Below are 27,120 nucleotides of genomic sequence, written 5' to 3' on the forward strand. Positions count from 1 at the left end.
ACTTTATAACGTCCTAAGTAAAAGGGCCTTTGCTGAAGAAGATTCAGGCTGCCCACTCCTAGCACCATCCACAAACACACACCATGAGTATCGCATGGCTTTGTGAACACGAATTGAACCTGCCTTTATCCCTTATGTCTGTGAAACTTGGGCTTCAATCTTCCCATGTGTAAAACCTGAATAGGAATGTTGTCCCATTATGTTCAATCTAGAAAAGCTGTTTGGAAAATTAAATAGGGGAACTATAGTTGACTTTCTGCACCGTCAAATCAGACGTATTTAGAGAAATGAGAGGGACACCCTATGAACAATATCTCTCCTAGGAAACAAGAGATCAGAGTTTGCATTTCTTGCCAACCAGCCTCTCCTCAACTGTGTGAACTGTGGGGCATACATTTTAAACAATCAAGAAAGTGGGCCAAGCATATCCATCTAAATAACGACAAGCAGATGAGAGCATCATTTACAATCATCCCTGCTTTATCGTAAGCTCTGTTTTAGACCAGTCTTGTAGGTCTTTGTGTATTCTAGAGCCCTTCCTACCTCAATTGGAAATAAGATTAAAATACAAACGTTTCTGAAAAAGAACAATTTAGTGATTGAAATTCTTGCTAAATTCAACATGATGATACTTCCTTAATAGTAAATAATGTTTGGGTAAAAGGGAGAAAGCAGTGGGGCACAAGGCCTCAGAGCTGACTTCTACATGTGGTCCCTATGAATGTATGGAAGTAAACTGATAAGAGATGCTGCTGATGTCACTAAACCTACCAGTGCTGCTGTGTGAATGAGCAAATAACAAAGTGCTCCAAAAACTAGGAAGAGGTTATCAAGCATCTGTGATAAAACAGTAAGTACCTAGCTTACCAGAGGGGATACCGGGTTTCCAATCCTACAGCTTCTTATGTAGACAACTGAGCTATTGTATCCCTCAATCTCCCTGACTTACTCCCTGGAGCTCAAAATAGAAAGAAAGGATTCTTCATAAGTAGTCATTAGAAGGATCAAGTCAGATGCACAGCTCTGCAAACTAAGATGTGTTCTGTAAAAATCAGTGATTGCTATTCACGCACCCTTATTCATTTCTTTGCTGAAGCAACATTTATTGAAAAGCTATGCTGTTCCAAGATAGTACAAAGGATGTTGAAATTATGCAAAGATGGGGTCCCCAGGTGGCTTAGTCGGTTAAGTGCCCGACTCTTGACTTTGGCTCAGGTCATGAGCTCATGGTCATGGGATCGAGCCTTGAGTCAGGCTCCACACTAGGCATGGAGCCTGCCTAGGATTCTTTCTCTCCCTCTCTCTCTCTCTGCCCCACTCCTGCTCATGCTCTCTTTCTTTCAAAATAAATAAATAAACAGTAAAAAAAGAAATTACGCAAAAATACAAGGGGGATATAGAGGGCTGAAGTAGAATCTGAAGATGGGCTTTTCTACTGTTGCTTCCAAGGTGGCTGATTTGCAGAGGGAAGAGGGGTGGCTCAGGAGACTTGGACCATAAACCTCGCTCAGACACTGACTAGCTGTGAAAACCTGAGCAGGATATTTTCACTCTTTTCTGTAATTATCTACAAAATGAAGATGCTGAAACATATTGTCCTCGGGACTCCTTACCTTCTTTTTATGGAAAGGGGAATTGGATGTATGAGAGGCAGTTCACCCTAGATAATAGATAGAGGTGGGCTCATGGGCCAGCTCCCCACTCCTTACTTATGTGCCTCTGGGACAATCACTTCTTCTCTATTTCTTAGTTTCTTCATCTGTAAAGTTAGTATATTAATCATACCACCCTGAGGGAAGTGATAAAGGTTAAATGTGGTAAAACATTTGGGATTGTGTACCTAGAACGTAGGAAGTGCTCCATTTATAGCAGTTATTATTATTATTATTGTGATGATAATTATCATTACTGCTTTTATTTCAGGATCATACATGCTCAGATCTGGATTTTAAAAGGGCAGTGTACCATAATTGACTTCCATTGCTAGCTTTTAAAAGTTTCCCCTTCTGAAAGCAATTTTGGTTGAAATTTTACATGCATATTTCATTCGGAACTGGTATCAGAGTCTCAGCATATGGCACTTGGAGGAATAAGCAAAGCCTTAGCACAGAAAGTGGGCAAAAGTTGCTAGGAAATCAAAGGTGTCTTTTCTTGTTTTCATTACCTGCACAACACCTCCCATGAGAGAGGCAGCCACGGCCATGGAGGTACACATCACACCAAACAAGAGACCTGAAAGAAAGAAAACCCGTGACCATCATCCAAAGTGGCTTTGAGGAATTTCTTGAGCTCCTGCCCAGGACTGTCTCTGAGGGAAGCCATTTTGGAAGGGAACTCGGTGAGAACTGTCCTTGCCACTCAGCCATCACAAGCCCCAAGAGGGTAAGGGGGGAGACTTTGTTCCCAGTCAGGCAAAATGAGCTGGAATCTGGCCTCAAGGTGTTTTCTCTCCAGGATTCAGGAAGAAAGTTACCATGTGGATGCAACATGAAAATGCGGAAGAAATTCCGGTTTGACCACTCATCAAAAATCAGCTGAAGAAATCACTAACCTTTCTGGGATTCAGAGAGCTCTTCATTTTTAAGATGGCTAAAGTATCTATACATTTTACCTCACAGCGTTTGCAAATCTGGAATGTTTTTTCTAATGTTTTCCTTTAGTGCTTTATTCATGTCATCCTTATGGCCCTTTGTATATTGCATAATGATTATTTGTTTACATATCTACATGGGAGATCTACCAGGGCCATCAGAGTACCTCGCCTTTGAAGCATCTCATGCAGGGCCTCAGTACCAGGGGAGCTTGAGGGGTGAAGCAGCATATGGGTCTTACTAATCTTTTTAAGATGATGAGTTCTTTTAACCACCTTTTAAAAAACAACTGTTTTTATGCATCTTTGTTTAAAGATCTTCTTAAAATTACATTCAATTCCCATTATAACCCTTAAACTAAATAAGGGAGGGATAAAGAGACAAAGAGTTGGAGATATAGGCCCAGCCACAGTGACAGAAACGGACAGAAAATGATTTTGTTTATTCTGTTTGAAATGATCTCTCAGCTAAATATCTAGCTCAGTTCCCAACATGATTATTAATTCACTTTTATGGAGTACTGACCATATGTCAGGCACTTTACCAGTGCCAGTGCTATAAAGTCAGAATGTGATTCCTGCCCCAAAGATCTCACATTCTAGGAATGTGAGGAAGGGACTACACATAAATAATGCATCCAATAGTGTAGTGCCTGGTACATCGAAAGTACCATGAATTTATTATTATTATTATTATTATTATTATTGTTATTTTATTTCAGGTTTAGTACATGATATACATGATATTTAATATCAGGAACTCACTCTTAAAATGAAATCAGTCTAACAACTTTCAATGCAATCTTTTCCAACTTCTCAATAAGATAGAAAAATAAGGAAGCTCACAACTACACCAGAAACCAAGTTTGATCAATAAAAACATTTTGGAATTCTAAAATTATTCTCATTATCTTTAAAGGTGATAGACTGGACTGCAAAAAATTTAAGTTTTACTGTAAAATTGAATTTATATAATTACATAATAATTTTATAATAAAATATAAGGAGTGAAGCACAGTTACAGAATTAAAATCATTATTGTTAAGAAATTTGCTTTGTGGAGAGGAAAAGAACAAAATTACAAAAATACAAGAAAAAGTAAAGTATATGGAAAACAAAAAATCCAAATTAGAAGAACATTTAAGAATAAGTAGATAAAAACAATCGATACTTTCAGACACTTACTAGAAAACCCATTAGAATTTTAAGAACCAACAAGAGTTGGATAAATGACCAGATACAAAACAAAATAAATGAAAAGTTGAAGGTGTTCCACATTCATAATGAACAGTTTAGAAGATACTATGGAAAAAGCATCCCGTTCATAATATCAATGAAAGAAGAAAAGAAGAAAAAGGGAAATGAGAAGAAGTGAGAGGAAGAGAAAAGCTGAAGGAGGAAGACATAAGTGTAATTAACATACAGGGTAGAAAATATGATACCATTATAGAAAAATACTATTGCTAGGTAGAAAGCTTACAAAGATGTCAATTCTTCCCCCAAATATTTTCAGATGTAATGCAATCCCATTGGGATAGAGGTGCAGCTCCATGATGTGCAATAAAGTATTTTAAAGTTAATATGAAGAATATATAAACATATATTACCTAAAGTTTGTTTTGGTAGAAAAAAAAAGGAAAGTTACAATTGAAAAATTTTTAAATTTTAAACTAAAAGAAAAGTGACAGGAGTTGCTCTAGCAGATATTTTAAGTAAAACACTATAAAGCTAGAGTATAAGACAAGATGGTATTGTCCTACAACTGGTAAATAACTTAATGAAAAGAAGTATATGATATTCTTAAACAAATCCTTATAGATGAAAGAGTCTTATATTGTATATTATCATCACTGAAATATTAACAACCAGTGAATAATACTAGATTAATGATGCTGAGAAAATTGGCTGTATAAGAAAAAAAATTTAGATCCTCATCATAAATCAAATAATTTGAATACATTTAATATGAAATACAAAATTATTGACAGTCTAGAGAAAAATAAGGAAATATTTAAGTATGTTTTTAATGGGAACAAATTTGTAAGCATAAAGAAATGGATAAAATAGTAAAAGAAATGTTACATATATTTTAAAAACTATGTAATATAATTTCTGTACATCAAACATGTATTTAAAAAAATCTGAAGGACATTTTTCAATATACAAAGGTAACATTTCCTTTATACATGAAGAGATTTTACAGACAAAATTTCTAGTATCTCATCAACAAACAGAAAGCATAAATAATTTTTTCACAGAAATACAAATGGTTATTTATGATCTGACAAATGTTCAAATTCACTATAAATCAAAAAATATAAACTAAAGCAAAAATGTGATGTTATTTTGCCCATGAAGTTGGCCAATTTTTGAAAATACTGATATCAAGTGCATAGAAAAATATGTCATTACTCACTGCTGCCACACATAAATATTAATTGGACCATGCTGGAAACATTTTTCATAATATATATCAAGAACTTCAGTGAATTTGTATTATTTGATTTGGTAATTTTCTATTGTATGTCTTTATTAAGGAAAAAATTATGTATGCCATTATAGATTAATGTATATGGGTAACATCACAATGTTACCAAAAATGAAAAAAGATTTTAAAAGGTAACAACATAAAAATAAAAAAGTAAGCCATTTTGCAGACTATTAAGAAAACATTAAAAAACCATGTTTTCAAATAATGCATACATGACACAAGAAAATGCTCACTATAGCATCCTAGAAAAAACAACAAAGAGCAAAAGTAGCTATAATTTTATTCAAAAAGTGCATATATTTTCTCCAATTACCTATATTTTCTATAATACTTGAATAATAATATAATTTGTTTATACCTAAGAAGAAATGTTTTGCAAAACTATAATTCAGTATGGTAAGTGCTACAGTGAGCGTAAACATAATATGCAATGTGTGATTAAGCAAAGAGCAACTATTCCTAGAAGTGAGCTTACCAGGAGTTTGGTAATAAAAAATTCTTTAGAAAAGAATTTGGCATAATGTATAAACTTGTCAAATCACCATGTGGTACACCTGAAACTAACGCAATATTGTGTGTCAACTATACTAAAAAAATTAAAATAAGTAAGTAAATGACAATTATAAATAATAAAAAAGACAGAAAAGGAAAGAATTTGACTTTATTAGACCATGTGGTTGGCTACAGTGAGCAGAATGTCTTCCCATGTAGAGGGACGGATATGATCAATACAAGGCATAATCGGGAGATGTTGAAGTGACAAATCTAGCGTGTAGGGGGAGTACAGAAGAGTGTCGAATATAAGGTTGGTGAAAGGTAAGCTAGCTGGTAATTCTCTCCCGTTACCCTCCTGGTATCTTTGGAAGTGTGAATTCATACGTGAAATTCCTCATACATCTCCGTGTGCCTTTGTGCCTGTAATGAGTGCTGAATAGCATGTGCAGGATTTTGACATGCACCACATGTACATTTCATGACATGGAGTAGAAGATCCACCGGCTGTACCTACATAAGCCTTTACTGATCCACGTGCTCAGCTTGTCGGAGAGACGGGGAAAACAACTCTTGACAAAATCCTCAAAGGTCACTGTTGCTAAGGCATTGATGCTTGCAGCCACAGTGCTACAGGGAGAGAAAAGCAAGAACACAGTCCAGGCTAAATAAAGCTGACCAGCCTGCCCCCTCTTTCATAGCAAATAGACAAGACAGGGCTCTAGAAACAAAAAACAGATGCAGACATGTCCTTATCCTGGGATTTCAGGGGAACAACGTGGCCTGCCTACTTGCTCTTCAAAACTGTTTCTGTGCTTAGTGCTCTCTGATTTCTTCTTCTAATGCCTACTAATGCCCCTGAACAAGACATTAAATGAGTTAGCAGGTGGTAATAGAGGTTGTGCATGAGTGTGTATGTGTGTGTGTGTGTTTGGTTGGACTTGAGGCAGGAAATACTGACTGTCTTAATCCAGGAATAAGTACAATTTGCCATTCATTAATCATTCACTCATACCATTTATGCATCCATTTATGCATCTCTCCATTCTACATATTAGGCATATGGTGGCGAACCAGAAAAGCATACACCTTATACTCGGTGACATAGACATTCGATAACAAATTACACAATTGGTCCCAGTTGGTATGAAGGAAAATACCAACATGCTATGAAACTATGCCTTGCAGAGTCCTAAAGTGATATGAAGTTAAGGAACTCTTTCCTTAGGAAATGATGATTAAGATAGGCACTGAAAGGACCCATGCAAATTGGGGAAAAGATGTTCCAGAGCAAAGGGAAAATTACATTTAAATACCTCTAGATGGAAGACTTGTTGCATTCAACAACCTGAAGCCACCAGATTGAGTAGAATGCAATTTGTAAAGGAGAGAGGAGCAAAGGATAAGATGGGAAATGGGCAAAGACTAAAACCACATAAAGAATCTTATATTCCCTCTGATTTTCCACCTAGAGTCCACTCTTAGGACCGTAAAACTCACTTTGATGACAGGGAACCTGGAAATTTGGGTTTTCTTTGCAGAATAGCATGAAAGCTTATTTAATTCCTCATATGGAACAACATCCTCCTTAAGGTTTTAGCAGAAGTAATCTCTCCATAGCATCCACTGCCAACTGTGTCCCTTTCTTAGAATTTTTGGTCTTGAGACCAAAAGAGCCAACCATTCTCTTACGGGGGAATTACCTTTTGACAAATATATGTTTTCCACTCTGGAGAGACCCAGCCTTAGAGTAAGAAGGAAAGATAAATAAGGAAAGCTCTTTAGAGAGGGGCAAAATAAAAGCTACAGTGTCACCCCTTCATGTGTTTGACTCTCTAGTGCTCATTTTTCCTGTCCTAAGTTTCCCTGAGATCTTAATCTTAACACCACAGAATAATATCACTTTGTGTTCTTGATGCAAAAATCCTAAAAATAATATTAGTAAAAACAATTCAATAGTACACTAAATTAGAATTACACACCGAAGCAAGTTAAAGTCATTATATAAATTCAAGGGTGTTGCTGTTTTGGAAATCTGTCAACATATTAATATGCCAAAAGTTAAAACAAAAAGCCACTTCAAAAATGCCAATAATTTACTAATATTTAATATCTCTGATAAAAAAATTTCCTAAAAGAATAAATATATGCATTTTGTTCTTTTTTATAATTTATTAACTTAAAATGAATATTCTTAAACGTTAATAATATCTCTCAAATTAAAACGTGATATCACATTTAATGGTAAAATCCAAGAGCCATTTCCTTTAAAGTCATAACAAAAATAAGAATTTCTGCTAATCTCAATTATTACCATTGTTCTCAATGCCCAAGTATATGAGAGTGAACATAGAAGTGTAACTTATTAAAAAAAGAAAAACTCAAAAATATTTGCAAATATTATGATTTCTGTACAATCAAATCCCAAAGAATTAACTGAAAATAATCAGGGGAAAAAAATCTACATATCAAGGGAAATTCTGTAAAAAGAAAAACATTATGAATAACAGACATTAAATCATATCTTAAAGCATAGTGGTTAAAATTATTAGTGTTTGCATCATTATAGATAAATAGACCAAATAACTATAAAGAAAATCCAGAAAAAGTCCCAAATATATAGAAGAATGTAGGATATAATAAAAATAGCATTTAGAGTCACTGATGGAAAGACAGCTTATTTACCAAAAAGTAATGGGACTACTGGCTACTATCTTAGAAGGAAAATAAGTGTCAAGCTCCACTTCAGTTTTTATACCACACATATAGTCTAGATGATTTGAAGGTTTGTTATTTAATAAGACCATAAATATACTAGAATGGTGTCTGGATAGTTAGTTATAATGATAGAATGGAAAAGCCTTTCTGAGAATAATATTAATCCAGAAACCATAATGTAAAAGAATTGGTCAATATAAATTAGAATCTCCATATACTCAGAAATAAAGCAAATATACAAACAACAAATGAAAAAACATGAGATATATGCCAAGAGGCTATTTTTATTGTATATAAAGAGGAAAACTTTAAAAAACTAACAAAGAACATAAACTGGCATGTTACAGAAAAAGAAATACAAATGGCCAATGAAAGTAGGGAAATGTAGCCAATCCCACTTATGGTCAACCAAATTCATATCCTAATTAGTTACCATTTTTCACCCATTTGTTTGGCAAGTTGAAACGTTTGATAGCACCCAATATTGGTGGTAGTGTGAGAAAAGAGATGCTCTAGTATTTTCTTTTTAGAATATAAATTGTTGAGAATTTTTGCAGCTGAATTTAGCAATGTCCATGAGAAGTTTAAACTATTAAGTATTTGGACACAGTAATTCTACTGCTTGGAATGTAGCCTACATATATCCTTGCACAATTTCACAAAGATATACGTTGTAATACCTTATGGATTAAGTGTTTGTGTTCCCTCACAACTCATATGCTGAAGTCTAACCCCCAAGGTGATAGTATTTGGAGCCGGAGCCTTTAGGAACGATGAAGTCATGTCAGTGGAGCTCTTATAAATGGACTTAGTGACTTTACAAAAGAGATCCAAGAGAGCTCCCTTAACCCTTCTACTGTGTAAGGACACAACAAGAAAATGGTCATAAATGAGCCATGAATTGAGCCCTTACCAGACACAAAATCTCCCAGGGCCTTGATCTTCGACTTCCTAGCCTTGGGAACTGTAAGAAATTGTTTTTTTTTTTTTTTTATAAACCACCTAGTGTATGATATTCTGTTATAGCAGTCTGAGCAGACTAAGATTTGTTAGATATGTCTTACATTAAAGGATTGGTCAAATAAATCACAGATTTTAAAAAAGAGTAGGGTACATCTACTGATGTGGAAAGATTTCTAAATTATATTACCTCAAATGAAACCATATATACAATATGACCCTTTTTTTCATTCACTAAAAGGTATATATGTTCCCATAAGCAAAGAAATTTTCAGGTTCATTGACAAGAAATTAACAGCGGTTAACTCTGTGGGTGGAGACAAAGGATTTGAGGAATAAGATATAAAACTTTGACTTTGATCTTCTGTTATTGTTTGAATTTTGACTCTGACCATTTTACTCTCTTAAAATTGGCCTTTGACAAACCTTATCAATGATTATCTGCAACTGAGCTCCAGGAAGGGAAGTGAGGCTTTTCCAACCAGCTGAGTTCATAGAGTCAAAGGTCTGGCATAAAGGAAGGTAATGATACTACATTGATCTCAACACTGTTACCTCGACCCTTCAAGTTACCATCATCTCTCAACTGTGTCAAAGCAAATGCCTGTTACTGGTTCCCCACTTTCGCCACTCTTGCTTTATCACAGTCCTTGGCCCTGACAGAAGCCTGAGGCTTTAATTGTATGGCATTGCTCACTCTCTAGCTTCAAACCTTCTGAGAAAATTAGTAACGGGAAACTTCACTAAAATGAGGTCAGGAGGTTTCAGCAGGAGATCTCATGCCCTACCACTTGTGGTCAATTGCAGATCCATGAGGAAGACAGGGACTTGACCTTGCACTTGGATACTACTCTCTATTCCAGCTTGAGGAAGAGAAGCTTTCCCCTCAGCAACCACTCAGCCAATGAAAAGCTGCCACACTTTGAACTCCCAGTTCAAATGGTCTTTTAGTTCATAACAGCCTTCCCAGCTTAGTCCTTTTCTCCTTAAAATAAAGCATACCTCTCCTTTGTTCCCCAGACGTGCATAAAGCTTTGCCACTGCTTATTTGTCCTGGATTATAATTCTCTTTTATTTCCCAATAAGCCCCAATAAGCACATCTTTAGCTGGTAAGATAATTGTCGGTTTTTATTTTTAATGCTCCAAGCTACTTCATAAAGTTTTCTGAGTAAAGTTCTATACATTGTGTGAAGTAAAGCATTCAGCAAGCCAGCTGACACACAGTAAGTACTCAGTAAGTACTGGTGATTACTACCACCATCACCCTTGTCATCTCACGCCCTTGCCATCACCACTGTCATTATCATCAGCATCATCAGAGCAGGGTGTTGTCAATATACTAACCTCAGAGTTCCGCTGAAGGCACAAGCCACAAAGAGTCCAGGCAGTCCTGGCATTGTGAAAAATATCTCCATGACAAAGTACGGCATCAGCTTTGGAGGTAAAACAAGATAGAATTAGTGGTCTTATCAGCAGAGTCTGAAATGTAAGAATGTCTATTTTTAGCAAAAGAAGGTGGGAAAAAAAAGACAAAAAATAAATAAAAATAATACAGGAGTTTGCACAGACTAAGGTTGTTACATGCTTGCAGTTGAGGTTATAATCAATCCAATTTCAGGGGACCTGAGGTCCAGCTCCAGCTGTAGGGAAGGCGGAAGGGCGGGAAGGGGCAGTGGATACTAGGAAAAAGGGTTGGATCAACTTAGAAAGTTCAGGAACTTGTTTTGTTTTTCTTATGTTTGCAATGTATGCCATTCCCTTATCTGTTTACCCTTAATGTTAGCAGTTAAACCCTAACAACAAATGCTTAAAACAGGTCTTCAGAGAATGTAGGTATTATGGTTCCACTCCGTAGCCAGATTTGTGAGAGGGGGACGCCCTCCACCCCGCAGGACAGAGGGGACAGTGAAAAATACAGAGGGGAGAGAGGTGATCGTTCCTCCTGAGCATATCCTCCATAAATGGAGGGTTTTTTTTAATGTTCATATATTTATTTGAAGAGAGAGAGAGAGAGAGAGAATGAGCAGGGGAGGGGCAGAGAGAGAGAGAGAGAGAGAGAGAGAGAGAGAGAGAATACCAAGCAGACTCCAGACTCGACACAGAGCCCAAGCCCAACTTGGGGCTTGATCTCACTACTGCAAGATCATGGCCTGAGCCAAAATCTAGAGTTGGATGTTCAACCGAGCCACCGAGGTGCCCCATATAAATTTGAAAGCACATTTAATGTAGTACATTGGGTTGATGGTGTTCAAGCTATGGTGAGAACACATGCGCAGAAGCATTATAGAAACAAGGGTCATATTGTTCAATCTGAGAATAAAGCATCTTTAATGAACCTTGAGACATATAGAAAAAAGAATTTAAAGGCCACATGGATAACCAAAGCTATGGGTTCAAGCCTAACCTCCATGCTCCTCAGCCTTGTCGTGGCCCCTGGCCTTGTCTTCAAGGACAAGGTGAGATACCTTTTTACATGTCACTCCCCACTATTAGAACCTGGTGTGTATATCACCCAATAGGAAAGGAAAGAAATCAACTCTCTGGGGCTTAGGAAGTGCCTTGAGATCCAGGTGGAAAAAGAGAAAGAACCCATATTACTCATTGATGGCCAGAAGCACACTGATTTCAGCCATTCCCTCTGGACCCAAGGGAACACATACCTGGTCTGGTGCTGAGATAATGCCAGAAGTCCAAGGGTCACAGTCTTTGAAGTGGGAGTACATGATTAAGCCAGAGAAGACAGCACATACCAGAATGATCCAGAGACCCAACAAGTTAAAATACAAGGCTCTAGAGAAGAACACATAGATCTATCAGTAGCCTCTATGCCATATTACAGGATGATGAAGACATCACCAAAAATTCAAGGTGAAAATTTTGGTGGCTTTTTGCTGTAAAATAAAATTCCACAGCTTTCAAGAACCATTACATTTTACACTTTTGCAATTTTTTTTTTGTTTGGGAATGTTACATTTTTAGAATGATTACAAAAATTTAATGAGGACTTTTGATGGCTTTTCTCTTGAAATAAGTTTTTCTGCATAGTCTCAATGTGTGGTATAAGATCTTGGATGAAATTTCATATACCGATCACTCATATTATGTAACTGCCAGTGACTTTCACCCCACTCAATTCATAAAACTGTCAAAAAGTAAACTTACATTTTAACATCTTTACTTCTAGGAGGATAATGAGATAAATGTAGAAGAAGACACATTTTGGAAATATTCACTATATTCATTCACTATCCGAATGAAATTTAAAGTTGATTTTTTTTTCTTTTTAGAGAGAATAGAAAGTATACAAAGGCTAGGTCATTTTCCCCATATTCTGGGGAGCGTTTCTTTATATTGTACAACACACAGGTATGCTTGATTCCAGTTTGAGTGCCTTGACAATATGCTATGGCTATATTGTAGCCATTATTGATTTCTGAAAGTCAAATTATTACTAATTTTCTTTATCTCAAGGAAGATTTGAAAGTGGACTGGACTTATATAAACAATCTCATTCTGGAGAGAGTTTCAAAGGGCCAGGAGAGCAACAGTGGGAAATTTCTTGGATCCAGTCATTGTTCAAAGGGAATCAGATACATCCACATTTAAATATAAGGAGGGGTGCCTGGGTGGCTCAGTCGGCTGAGCCTCTGACTTCGGCTTAGGTCATGATCTGATGGTTTGTTGAGTTCGAGCCCCGCATCGGGCTCTGTGCTGATGGCTTAATCCTGGAACCTGCTTCTGATTCCGTGTCTCCCTCTCTCTCTGCCCCTTACCCACTCGCATTCTGTGTCTGTCTGTTTCAAAAATAAACATTAAAAAATTTTTGTAATTAAAAAAAATAAATATAAGGACACACACTAATTTCAAAGTCTCTTAACACCCATAATGTATAGGTATACCTAGCTTTCATAAAACGCTTAAGTCAAACTACTCATTTATGAAACAAATATGGTTAAATAATTATCTTGTTTGGAAGTTTCTATTTTATACTATTTACATTAGAAAAGGGACTTATCCCAGAAGTTACTTCCTTGAGAGTACTCTAACAATGCTTGGTGTTGAGTTACAAGTTTGTTTGCTTGTGTTTAGAGGGGTTGAGTTAAAGACCGCTGTTTGGGAATAGAAGTGACACATGAGGTGGCCAATCCCTATTAACTGCACTTTTATATTCTTGCTTTCCTCCCTTCCAGACAACTGGATTCAAGCCTTTATTTAGGCCACCTCGAGAGAGGCCTCTCTGACCTTCTTTATTTGAAACAGTCACTTTCAGCTGTCTTATCTGTTTCCATTCCTTATACTATTTTACATCTTTACAGCATTTATGATAATCTGAAAGTATATAATATATTTATTTGCTTATTATTGTTTTCTCCCATCCAAACAAACACAGTACTATAGAATAGTGCTGGCACATAGCATACATGAAATTATTTTTATTTGGGGTAGTGAATAATTGAAAGAATTAATTAATTAATGGTAGAAATTGAGTACAATACAATTGTACTCTTTACATCATTTATTTTTAAAAAATAACATTGATCCCAGAGTCAGAAAACTTTATCCTTAATAGCCATCTGACCTTAGACAAGTTATATAACACCTTGAGGCGGTTAAATCATCTGTAAAACGAGTGTTAACACATCTGCTTTATTTCTATCATAGGACTAATATAAGGATTGAATGAGTTACACTTTGTTAAAATAAATGTAGGCTATATAGCCATATAGAGAACATTCACACATTATCCAAAACAATTTTAAAGCTTCACCAGTCAACTGTGGGAAATGAGAAACCAATGGTGAGACTGTATTAAATATTAAAGCCCTGTGTTGTGAATTTGTTTTTTATTAGAAACGGACTGTGATTCCTTAAAAGCTAATTCTCCTACTTGTAACTTAAGCGGCTCCACTGATTCATTCAAAACATATTTATCAGGCATCTCCATGTACGAGGTTGTTCTAGATACTGGGGCATAGCAGTGAACAACACAGAACCCACCCCCATAGAGATTACATTCTGGGATTAGAGACAGGTGATGATCACCGAAATGAAAGAAATGAGTAAGATGCTTTTAGATGTGATAAAGATATGAGGAAAACAAACTAAGGCAGTAGGAATAGAACAAAAGTGACTCGTGTGTGTGTGTGTGTGTGTGTGTGTGTGCGTGTGTGTGTGCATGTGTGCTTATCTTAGTCAGGAGATGGGATGGAGACGGGAAGGAACCTGAGAAACTGCATCAGCCCCTACTACCCTCATAGCACTATTTAAGATCAGTAGTCTTGAAAAATAAACTGGAGTCTAGAGGAGGGGAAGTCAGTTTCCAAGGAGCACATCTAAAATGACACGGTGGGTGATACTATTTCGAGGCGCCAGGAAAATCGATTGGGTTTAAGATCAATCAAATCATCCTTAGTGAGTAATCAGCATTCCTGGTCATGAAATTATATCATAAACAAATGCCTGGTTTTAACCCATGGACACATTCAGTATGAACATTCTGGATCTATTTTCACCTACAAATGTTTCAGGATGTATTTTCCCAACTAGAAGAGCTTTTCTTAAACTCTGATGGAATGTTTTAACGGCTCCAGGCTCTCAGATAATTGAACAGAAGCAGAGCATTTAATCAACAGTCTGCAGGGCCTCCTAGGTGAGAGCCGATGGGCAGCTGGCTCTGCGTGGCCTCCAGCCGACTCCGTGGTGAACCTCAGCCTTCCATTGTGTGACAAACAAGAGGCCTCACCACATCCTCACTGCAGCCTTCCTTCCAGCTGCATGCACTTCAACTGTCCTGACCATTTGGACTGACTTTTCATTCCTGAACTGTATGAACTTAGTCAATTTGGAATCTCTCAGGGAAGTGTTTTCTAAAGAGAATTTTTATTTTTTCACCTTTCCTTATTCTCACAAAATTCGTATCATAGCAGGGTGGCTGGGTGGCTCAGTCAGATGAACATCTGACTCGATTTCGGCTCAGGTCATGATCTCAAGGTTCGTGAGATCGAGCCCAGCATCAGGGAGCCTGTTTGGAATTCTCTCTCTTCCTCTCTCTCTGCTCCTCTTCTACTCTCTCTCTCAAAATAAATAAATAAACTTTAAAAAATTCCATCATAGCTCTGGTTCTTCCACAGAAGTGGGGATGGGTGGAACCAGGAGTTGCAATCCTAAATGCTTAAGAAATCATGTACATTTTTTCTCCATGCGTATCTCTCTTTTTCTGACAGTTTTCATACCCATTAAATATTCATGCAACAAATTCCAGACGCCAGGCAACTATTGTAAATGTAATTGTATTGACTTTTGTTTGATTTCAACTCACTAAATGAGGCTTAAAGATATGCAAATACAAACACATACTTGGGAGTGTGTGTGTATATGTATATGTCTGTGCCTACACATATACACATATCCTCCTTTGTATACAGACACACACAAATATGTGTATTTCTACATAAATATGTGTTTCCAGGTATGCGTTTATACATACACACATGTAAGCATGGCCTTCTTGAAGCATAACTTTTCAAATAAGCGATAAATATTTAATAAGCACAAAATATTACTCTTGACCTTGTGGGAAAAAATTTATGAAAAAGATACATTTCCTTATTTTCAGGTACTATCGTAGTAATAGGGAGAAATTAGCGTGTTCACAAGAAAAAATAATGTAACACAAACATAAGATTAAAAAAATCTAGATGTAACAGAGAATTATTATTTATTTCACCATAAGATCCTTCCCTGTAGAGATACAGTCAACTTCATTTTATTTATTTTATTTTTTTATTATATACAGAAAGGGTGTACAAGCAGGGGAGAGGGGCAGGTAGAGAGAGCAAATCCCAAGCAGGCTCCATGCTCAGCACAGAGCCTGACACATGGCTTGACCCATGACCCTGGGTTCCTGACCTGCACTGAAATCAAGAGGTGAAAGCTCATCTAACTGAACCACCCAGGCGTCCCCAGTCAACTCCATTTTAAAACAGAATTTTAAATGAATTTTAATTTTATTTATTTTTTAAGTAGTTTTTATGCCCAACATGAACTCACGACCTCAAGATCCTCTACCTACCAAGCCAGGCAAGGGTCCCTAAACGAATTTTAATTAAAAAAATTTTTTTTACATTTATTCCTCTTTGAGAGACAGAGTGACACAGAGCACAAACAGAGGAGGGGGAGAGGAGACACAGAATCTGAAGTAGGTTCCAGGCTCCAAGCAAGCGTTCAGCACAGAGCCCGATGTGGGGTTCAAACCCACGAACCGTGAGATCATAACCTGAGCCGAAGTCGGTCACTTAGCCGACTGAGCCACCCAGGCGCCCCATGAATTTTAATTTTAAATGAATTGTGAGATCAAGGTCACACTTGATCTTACATTTTAAGTAATGCAGCTATTTGATAAAGTGACGATCTTGTGTGGAGGATTTGTTAATATTATTTATTGTAATAGGATATGAATATGGTATCAGTGAATTAATGGAATACTAGGTAATGCTTTCAATTCTTCCTTCTGAGAATGTGTGAAATATAGAAGTAATATGTGCTCTTTTGGAATTCAAGTTCAAAATGGTGAACCATGTCTCAGCAATGTTATCTTGTATTCAGTCTAAAGAAAAAAACTGCACTGCAAGTATTTTAAAATCAGTTGTGGAAATATTCACAGTGGCTGTTTCTCACTCTAAGAAACATGGAGGTCATCCTGACAAATCTGGGATGCTGGTATTTGGACAGCAACAATGAGGATAAAATGTCCGGTTTAGATGTAATTCTAGCCTATTGCTTCCAGTTCTGCAGAATAATACATCACTTCCTTCAATCCCTGTTCCAGAGCAGGATGCCTTGAAGGGTTTGGAAAAGGCTTCATAAGTTGTGCCCCTGTTGGAGTCCTTCAGGGTAAGCACGCCCAGCAAGACTGGTGACTGCTAGCTCAGCAAGAGTTGAATTGGTGGAAGCCCTATTATGTCTTACCTCATTACCTTGGCTTTCCTTTTTTTAAACCTGTCCTTGGAAAACTTAAGGATATTTAAAAGAAAAATAGTGCTCAAGAGACCACAAGCTGAATCAAATAAGTGATAGGGGCCACCTCATCGCAGAAACTGTAAGTAGAAAATCTATGCTATCTACCTCTGCATTGTCAGTCATGGCACCTGATTTAACCCAGTAATTTCTCAATAAATGGAGGTAACAAATGATGGAGAGCAAAGGCAGGCAGACACAAGCTCAAACTCACTTCCCTGCTAAGATGGGAATAGTAATGCCTGCCTCAAAAAATTGTTGAAATGGTTAAATAAATCTTTCCATTTCTCTGTCACACACACACACACACACACACACACACACACACGTGCACGTGCACAAGCATATAATAACTACCCAGTAAGGGAAAAGAAAACAGAAACATTTATCTATAACTTACAGTTTTGCATGTTTTTCTGTTTTGCAAGAAATGCATCGCTGTATGGTCGACTGATTAACACCATAGATCCCGAGCCATGTAAAAGTTCCTCCCACCGAGATTGTCCAAAAAGTGTGCCGCCTGAGAGGGTCCACATCAAAGCTGTGAGGCACAGAGAAGTGAGTGAACAAAGATGCTCTTTTAATGCCAGATATTATTTTAGTTGTTGAGGTCATGCAGCTAAATTTTATAAAACATGGAAAAGTAGTATTGGACATACTCAAATATATTTAGTCGAGATCCATTTGTTGAATGCTCTATTACATTGTGTAAGCCACCAGCATGAGCTGATCCTTGAATGAGAACCGTTAAGAATCCCACAATCATGACAACCATCTGAAATGCATCTGTCCACACCACTGCTTTTAATCCTCCCTGCAATGGAGACAATGGATGTGAGTTATTGAAAAGGAAGGCTACAAGTCTTCCAATTCTTTACAACCTCTCCACTGATGCAATCTTTCTTTCTTTCTCTCTTTCCTTCCTTTCTTTTCCTACCTTCCTCTTTTCTTTCTTATTTTCTTCTTTCTTTCTCTCCCTTTTCTTTCTTTCTTTCTTTCTTTCTTTCTTTCTTTCTTTCTTTCTTTCTTCTTTCTGTCTTCAATAGTCACTGAGATATTTTATGTGCCAAGCACTATGTTATGCATGGGAATAAAAATGGCAAGTAAAAAAGACAGGTTCATTATTTAACTTCATAGAGTATATAACCTGGTGGGAGAAGCAGATACCAGACAATAATATAACTAATTATTTAGGATTGTGGACAGTGAGGTTAAGAAGGACAGGTTACTATGACAGCATATAGCAGTGAGTCCTGACCTGGTCTTGAAGAAGTGGCATTTGAAGGATGGAGATGTATGGCTGAAGAAATGAGAGAATGCTAGAATATGTAGATCGAGATGTATACAGAATGCCCAAAGGGAGGTTGCTGAATTTGCTAGAGGCCAGAACACACAGATTTTGACAAGTCTACATAAATGATTTCTTAAGAGCAGTAAGAGAGCATTAAAGAGGGGTGACACAACTCATTTGGTTGTGTCCGACTTCAGCTAAGGTCGTGATCTCGTGGTTCTTGGGTTTGAGCCCGGTGTCGGGCTCTGTGCTGACAGCTCAGAGCCTGGAGCCTGCTTCGGATTCTGTGTCTCCCTCTCTCTCTGCCTCTCTCCCAGTCGCGCGCTCTCTGTCTCTCTCAAAAATAAATAAACATTAAAAAAAGATTTAAAAAAGACAGCATTAAAGAGATTTACATGATGAGAGATTTTGTTTGTTGGCTTCATAGTGGTGTCAGGAGTGGTTGTGTGGACAACAGATTGCTGGGCCATGGAAAGAAAAGAAGGAGCAAGAGATACGCTCAGAGTTGACGTCAGTAGTCTGTGCCCAAGATGACAGAGGTTTGGAGCAGGGTAGAGATGGAAAGAAGTGGGTGGATTTGAAAGATACTTGGGAGGTCAAATCAGTATAACATGTGAATAATTGAACACAGATTTTGAGGAAGTGAAGGAATTGAGGACAATCACCTGGGTCTGGTTTATACAGCACGAAAGTTATTTTTTTTAATTGAGTGACAGTAAATAAATTTGGGGGAACTGAGATGGTAAAAGGCTGAGAAAGAAGAAAAGAAAGAATGATAGATTCCAGACATTCCTGGAGAAAGGAGCTTTAAGAGGTAGAGGATGATCAAATAGCAAACAAGGCAGTCTCTCCAGAGGATCAATCTAACAGTAGAGCTCAGGACAGAGGCATGAGACAAGAGGTTATCATGGTGGTTATCAAACCCGATCCTCTTTAGAGTCACTTAAAGAGTTTGAAGATAAACACACAACAACGTCCCAGCCCCAAACCCCAGGATTCTGAATAAATTGAGGTGTGGGTGGGGCCCCCGTTCTGCATGTTCTCTGAAAGCTCCCCAGGGATTCTAATGTACAATTATAGTTGAGATCACATGGTCCAGAGGAAAGGAGGTGACAAAGAGGCTGCTAGAGTAATCCAGGTGTAGGATCCCTCGTGACCACAGTGAAGGTGGAATGAGCAAACTGGGAAAGCTCAAATGAAGCGATATAAAAAAAAGTGCTTTGAAGATGAATAAGTACTATGAGAATGGAAGGACGTGGTATTTTTAACATTGAAAAATAGAATTATCATCCCCGGTTACTCCTCCAGAGTGTCAAGAACTTCTGTGAAAAGATGACAGGCTTCAACTTTATCTGGAGAAGAAAGGAGACATCAGGGTTGCCCTATCATTTCTTTTGTAATTAAAATGTAACTTAATAAATAGTCATCAAAGCCCCTCCAGAGGCCTTGCATTTGTATATTGTGTTCACATCCTGACATGAGGAATAATCAATACTTACCTCCCACCTGCCAATTAGTGGTATTTTGATTTTCTTTAAAGACATTAAAGCTTCTAAACCCAAATCACAACATCAGATTTTAGTGATATGAAGACCAAATGTCAAAGATGTCAGTTTCCAGAGGCTACTTGATATCGGTTATGCAAAAATATGCATAAAGCTGAACTTCAGTTAGACATGACGTAAAAGAACAAAACACTTTATGAAATGTACATCAAAAGGCAGATTATAGCCACCATGAAAATTTCTCTGACTCTATAAGTCTTTCATACAATCACACACACACACACACACACACCACTGATCTATAACCCTGATCATGAGATGTCACTGATGTATTTAATCAGTCTGTGATGTTTGAAATCTAATGTTTACCTCAGTAGATTGCAAGTCCCTGAATGGCAGGAATCACTTATTGTTTTAATCTTCCAAAGGTTATCTTGGGTACGCTATGCATTCATAGGATTCTAAAGAGTTTGCAATACGAGCAACAAGTGTTAGATAAATAAGCCACCATTGTAGTGAGATCCAGAAGCCTGTAACCTGGCTAGAGAGAGAAGAGATGGGACCCAGGTGTGGTAAGGGATTATTAAATGGGCGGGTTGATGCACATCAGGAAAGATTTCCAAGACTAGGCTAAGAGGCTTATACTTTATCCTGTGGAACAATGGGAAGCAAGAAGAGAACTGGGTCAGTTAAGTGGCATGACGAAATGGGTGATTAAGATTAATCTTACAGGCATGCAGGGTGGAGGGAAGCACTGAAAACAATTAAGAAGCAGTAAATTTAGTTCATTCTAGCTTATTGTAGTTATTAAAATATCCAGACTTGTTTCTGACATCTTACTTTTCGGTTTCTATTTGTGCCCTATTTTTTTCTTTTCCTTTTTTCTCCTCTTGCTTAAATCACTTGAGGTTTTTGTTTTGTGTTGTTTTAATTCCCTTTTTCCACTTTGACCATTCTATTTAAATGGGATTTCTTGAAATGTTGCCATAAATTTTTAAGTTAGAGTCTACATTTAAAGAATGTCTTAATCCCCAGCAATTCAAAGATTATAAAACCACCAAGTCTGATTACTCTCTTCCTTATTTACATGCTATGCTGTCCAAATGAGGGTTATTCTTTTTCTTAATCCTCAAATTACATATAATAGTAACTGGTAGTATTGGTGTATTTTAAAATATTATAAATTATAATATATAATATATTATAATATAATGCATAATTAGGTATGTAAATTATACCATACTAAAAAAGTTATTCTTTATCATTAAGCACCAAAAACTGTTTGACTAGACTTATTAAATGTTTACTATTTTATTTTCTTATCATTACTTCCTCCATCTAAAATTGGATAATTTTCCTTCTTCCCACAGTTTTTCTAGGTTTTTCCTAGATTTTTCTAGGTTTTTCTCAGGGGAAGATATATTAGTGGTAAATTCTCTTGGTTCTTGACAGTTCCTGAAAGTTAGTTTTTTGCTGAATACGCAATTATAGGTAGACATTGTTTTCCATTAATGCTTTGAAAATATTATTTCACCATTTCTGCCTTCCATTATTGTTGTTAAGAAGTGTGCCTTGTATGGGTAGGTGCCTCAGAGCAACTAATCTGTCACATATGGCCCGATGTACATGGACCAGGAGCTTATTTTTAACCTAGGTAAGAGATATGTGTCTGGGATAGAACGAACTAGGGTAGTGAGAATGGAATGAAAAAAAAAAGACAAAAATCAGTAGTGCAAAGAAATGGTGGAATTTGAATGTATGAAAAAGACAGGGGCATTTTTAAGTTGTATATTTTCATGATATATGTTCAAAAAGTGTCTGACATGCACACAATACCAAACTCCATGGATGGTCTGCTCTATGATAATATAGGATGATTTTATTTTCCTCTACAGAGGAGAAAAGAGAATCCAGCTATCTGAAAACTGTCATATTTTTAACTGGTTCCTTACAGCCTCTGTATATGGTTGCCAATGACTCCGAAGAATGAAGATTCTCTTTGCAGAGCATGATAAATAACAGATGCCCAGTGAATTTTTTTTGAACTAAACTGATTTTAACAATTATATAAATATGTGCCAATACCACCCAGCTTCCTTGATTAAAAGCCGAGCATGTGTTAAGTCAAATGTCAATGTAATCCAAGATTATCCATAAATAACAGACAAAAGCTCTGGAATCCTCAAGTTTACAAAATACCAGCATCCTTGATCATTCATACATGCATTTTGTCTTTCTCAATCACTAGGCAGTGAAGTATATGCTACCTATAGTTCATAATTACTGTTAACAAGCACTTTTTTTTTCTCAGCAATTGCATATGGTCACTTATTCTCTGATCAAGGAGGTACTTCTTTCATTAAATCTTTTCTTTGCCATGACTTTCTCGAATGAGCCCAGAACCCCAACTCTGCCAATGGTACTGAAAAGAAATTTAAATAAAACAACAGCACCTTCCTCAGGAAACTGTGATGGATAAGCCAACATATTTCTATTGAACTTTGGAATAGTAATTTATGCTATAAATAGACACCCTGTTGTTGGAGATTTGCCCTTATCCCATATTAGGAGTTGGTGCTAAATACTTTTTCACAGTTAGATACGTACCAGGGTACAGTAGAAAGTGCAAACAATTCCTGTTGCGAACACAGAGCCCCAGAGATCAAACCCAGTCACTAGAAAAGGAGAAAAATATTGAAAGAAGTTACTCTGAGAAAAGTAGAAGAGCAAGTTATATGAGGAAAAAGTCACAATATTTTTGTAAATGTTCTTCGTGGGCAAATGGAAATCAAATTAGAATTTTCTCTTATTAAATTCACCTCTGATAAAGATTATGTTTTGCATTGTTATACTTCAACTCCCTGTCTAATTTTTAGATAATATTAATGGCCAAAGTTTTTCTCCTAACATTCTGCAACTTCAAGTTTTTGCACCAACTTTTTCTTAGCAGATTTTGTCTGAGTGCTTTGAAACCACCTGAACATCAGCCATGTAAATATTTCTTGATATAAGTACATAGAATGATTAAATTGAATATTGAATACTTCTAATATTATAGGTATCATTATGAAATTAAATTTTTAAATTTTTTTGTTTCTAGGATTCTATTCTCTCAAAAATGTCACGTATAATTCTTAAAACAATCACTACAACTACCTTTTACACCTATATTCAGATCAACTACTTCATGAAATCACTCAGGCAGGATCATACATTATAAACTAATTTAATGACTTTGTGCATGCAATACCAAAATTGCCACCCTTTCAGTGATTAAAAAAATAAACAAACAAAGGACAATCTAACTTGGTGTTTGAAACCACGTAGGCAAAATGAAGCAACTAATGATTTCCATTATTTTCAGTTTTGGAATTTTGGAGCTTTATGTTGTGACCACTGCAGTCGCTAGAGCCCCCTAACCACAGGAATGTCTCCCCGAGATGTATGCATATTTCTCAAGGTGTATGTAAGCATACGGACAATGGGAAGTACCCACGGGAGTATGGGTAACTCACCTTGATTGAGTGCCAGGGCAGGGGCATACACCACCACTCCTGTGTAGAGAATCTGGTGGGGAAACAGGAATCAGGTGAACAGTGTGAACGGGGACACGGAAGAGAGAGCTGCCTCAAAGGCTCCTTATTGACCTCAGAGAGGTATCTCCCTCAATATGTGCACTGGACATGTCACTGGCAACCACTCTAATCTTGAAATCATCGATCACTGTCATCAGTTTGCAAAGGGTTTCATAAGCATTAGATGGAGGAAGAGCATTGGACTTTCAAGAGTGCTATGAATGTTGAGATTTTATGGCTAGATATGGTGTATTTCTGAAGGATATAAAAATAGGCTTCCAGGTACGTTTCTGATGTAAGCTTTCTCCACCCACCCCCGCCTCCATGCATATATCGCAATGACTCAGCCTCATGTTTGCAGCTTGCTGAAATAAGGATTTTAGAATGGAGAGAGTACAGTGCAGGGATGACTATAACAACGTGGGTGGGCTCATCTTTGGACTCCCAGGATTGTAGCCACTACACTGACGGAAATGAGTGCAGCCCCATTTCCTTTTAAATGGGATTTCAACATTTAGAGACTGGTGTGAGGGTTTTAAAAGGCAAAGGTGTATGGGCATGTCAGGGAGTGCTGCTTTTGTCATTTTCTCTCTCTTAAATTCTTCAGTTGGTAAGTGGGAGTTTTGATTAAGAAAGGGAAGATTATTTTCCAGCAAAAAGTACTTGGTGAATCATAGGAAGTGAACCAACAGCGTGCCACACTCAAATGGGGGGCAGCATGAAGGAGCCCAGAGCCTAGGAAGTAGGAGAGAAGTCCAAAAGTGGAGAGAGGGAATATTGTCTTAAAATTATTTTCAGCAAAATGGGCATTCCTGTTTCAACACAGTTCACCAGTGAAAAACCAGTTACTGGACCATTTCATATCCAAAGCAATGTTTACAAGTGAAAGAAAAGTTTTAAATAAACTGTTAACGTTTTTTTCCTCTGTGGTTTATAATATACACCTGTTTGTTATTTATTATTTGGGTGGATATACGGGATCTGTACAATGTGGATAACTCTCAATGTAATCACATGTCTCACAAGTGCTATCCTTGGAAGAAAGTAGTTTCCTCTTGGCATTAAGTCTGTCCCTTAGTTTCATGAATTGTCCCCTGAAGCAAACAAACCCATCTCTTTTCACCCCACACATTCTGCAACTGTAATGGTCCTCTTCCCCTTACCGTCTGCACGATGTAGATGACAGTGGCTGCGTAGCGTACTGGTTTATTGAATCGCAGTTGTAAGTACTAGAAAGAACAGAGAGAAGGACAAGCAAAGAGTCAGAGTTTTACACAAAAGCTGCTCAGAAGATTCTCGTATGATCTCCCTAATTCCAATCCTTGCCCATCCATTCCATCAACCATACATCTGGCACATTGGTTCTGCTACAGCAAGGTTCTAATCATGTCACTCTTTTTCCTAAAATCGTCAATGGTTATCGTTGATAAAGTGCTCATGCGCACTGGGTATTCTCTACCAATATGTATGTATATATATATACATATTCACCAATTCTTAGTCATCTTTCAAGAACACAGGCCCAGCAGCCATGCCTATTCCTACCTATACTTTCTCCTCTGCGCTCTGAGAGCAATTATATTACACTATTTATTACATTAAACTTGATCACCTGCTGTCTTGCGTATTGATGTTGGATTCATGTATCTCACTGTATCTGTTCCTTAAGGCTACTGTATAACAAATTACCACGGATTTGATGTGGCTTAAAGTAACAGAAACGCATTCTCTCGAGACTCTGGAGACCAGAAGTGCAAAATCAATTCACTGGGCCCAAATCAAGGTGCTGGCAGGATGGAGGCTTTAGAAGAGAATCTTTACTCACTTAACGGTAAAATAATTTTTATTCCTGAGACTCTGGTTCCATCACTTCCATCACAATGTGGCTCTGTGGTCACATTGCCTGATCTCCTGGCTATCCTCCCTCTGTGTCTGTCTTAGAAAGGTAAATATGACTGTACAGAGGGCCTACCTGGATAGATCCAGGATAATCTCTTGTTTTAAGAAGCTTAATTTAATCACATTTGCAAAGACCATTTTTTTTTTTTTAAATCATGTAAGGTAATGATCACAGGTCTAGGGATTAGAATATTGACTTTTATTTTTTAGAGGGGAAGCGATGCATTTTTCAGCCTATCACACTTACCTTCCCTGATACATGTAAACAGTGTCTTCTATTTTATTCACTTTTATTTTCATCTTTCATATATTCATTCGTTTATTAAATAATTATTACCTGACTTCCTTACTGCATTCTAACATGCAATAATACCAAATATGATATAATCTGAACCCTAGGGGATTTTACAAATTAAAGGAGATGACCAATAACAAATTTATACTAATAACAAGTGATGCTTCAGGTATGATATGTTCTAGAAGAACTACCAGGAGCTGTGCACACGTTAATAGCTGGATCTGGTTTACTGTTGGAGGTCAAGAAAGGTCTTTCCGAGTAAGTATTCTAGACTACACTAGCATTTGTCTTCTCCTGCATAATAAACATGTACGGAGTGAACAAAATAAATGTGAAAAGTAAAAAATGGGGGCACCTGGGTGGTTCAGTGGGATAAGAGTCTGACTTTGGCTCAGGTCATGACCTCATGGTTTGTGGGTCTGACTGAGCCCCACATCAGGCTCTCTGCTGTCTGCGTGGAGCCCACTTCAGATCCTCTGCCCCCCCTCTCTCTGCCCCTCCCCTGCTTGCTTGCTCTCTCTTTTTCTCAAAAATAAATAAATATTTATTTATTTATTTAAATATACATATATATATATATATTTTTTTTTTTAAGTAGAAAATGTGACTTGAGGTTTCAATTTCTTGGTAGTAGTTTCAAATTGGTTGTAATTCTGTCTTACCCGCATTGAAAAAATATTTTTTTATTAAATCAGAAGTTAACTACTGGTTTCTTCTTTTCCTGGAAATGATACCTAACTGTTGCTTCAAGGCATAAGATGGGTCCTTCTTTGAAACCTAAAAGTAACTCCCTTGGCAGAACTGTTACTCAACTTCATACTAATACACATGTCCCAGTTTACCCTGATCAACCCTTACTCCAAGAAAATAACCATATTCTTTGCAGACCCTCTTTCTTCAGATGATTGATTCAGTACACTGTGTATGAGTCAGGAAATAGTCTAGTGGGTGTGTAACTAAGGGCACCAAATATAAGGAAAATATTCTTAAAGAGGTAAGGAAGTCAGTGAAGAGTTAATTCTCAGATGTCATAGGATAGAAAATGGTGCAAAACTTTTGTGGTGAAGACAATTTAGGTTCAAATCATATGCCCTTGAGAAGATTCATTTACTGCACTAAACAACGGCTTTCTTTTTCTAAAACTGGTGCTTATAAGTCTCAAGTGGCATAGTATTTGATAAAGCCAAGTATAGCAACAGGAATATAATGGGATCTTAATGACTGTAGCTGTCACTGTGGATGCAACACCTGAATTTATTGGCGCTCACATTTCCAGTACATGTT

The 27,120-nt window shown here is 37.1% G+C and overlaps 1 protein-coding gene across 1 annotated transcript in view; it reads right to left on the reverse strand.

Annotated features, from left to right (window-relative positions):
* SLC5A12 (solute carrier family 5 member 12) overlaps positions 1 to 27,120 on the reverse strand; it is a 47,335-nt gene that overhangs the window by 12,554 nt on the left and 7,661 nt on the right. Inside the window, exons 2-10 of the mRNA XM_042906626.1 lie at positions 24,803 to 24,868; positions 23,580 to 23,631; positions 22,672 to 22,739; positions 17,928 to 18,082; positions 17,669 to 17,809; positions 11,913 to 12,042; positions 10,597 to 10,685; positions 6,091 to 6,203; positions 2,165 to 2,232 (exon numbers count right to left, since the gene is read on the reverse strand). Of these exons, the coding sequence (XP_042762560.1) occupies positions 2,165 to 2,232; positions 6,091 to 6,203; positions 10,597 to 10,685; positions 11,913 to 12,042; positions 17,669 to 17,809; positions 17,928 to 18,082; positions 22,672 to 22,739; positions 23,580 to 23,631; positions 24,803 to 24,868 (882 nt within the window). The remainder of the gene's footprint in view (positions 1 to 2,164; positions 2,233 to 6,090; positions 6,204 to 10,596; positions 10,686 to 11,912; positions 12,043 to 17,668; positions 17,810 to 17,927; positions 18,083 to 22,671; positions 22,740 to 23,579; positions 23,632 to 24,802; positions 24,869 to 27,120) is intronic.

Source organism: Panthera leo, chromosome D1 (assembly GCF_018350215.1).
Source record: "Panthera leo isolate Ple1 chromosome D1, P.leo_Ple1_pat1.1, whole genome shotgun sequence".
NCBI classification, from domain to species: domain Eukaryota; kingdom Metazoa; phylum Chordata; class Mammalia; order Carnivora; family Felidae; genus Panthera; species Panthera leo.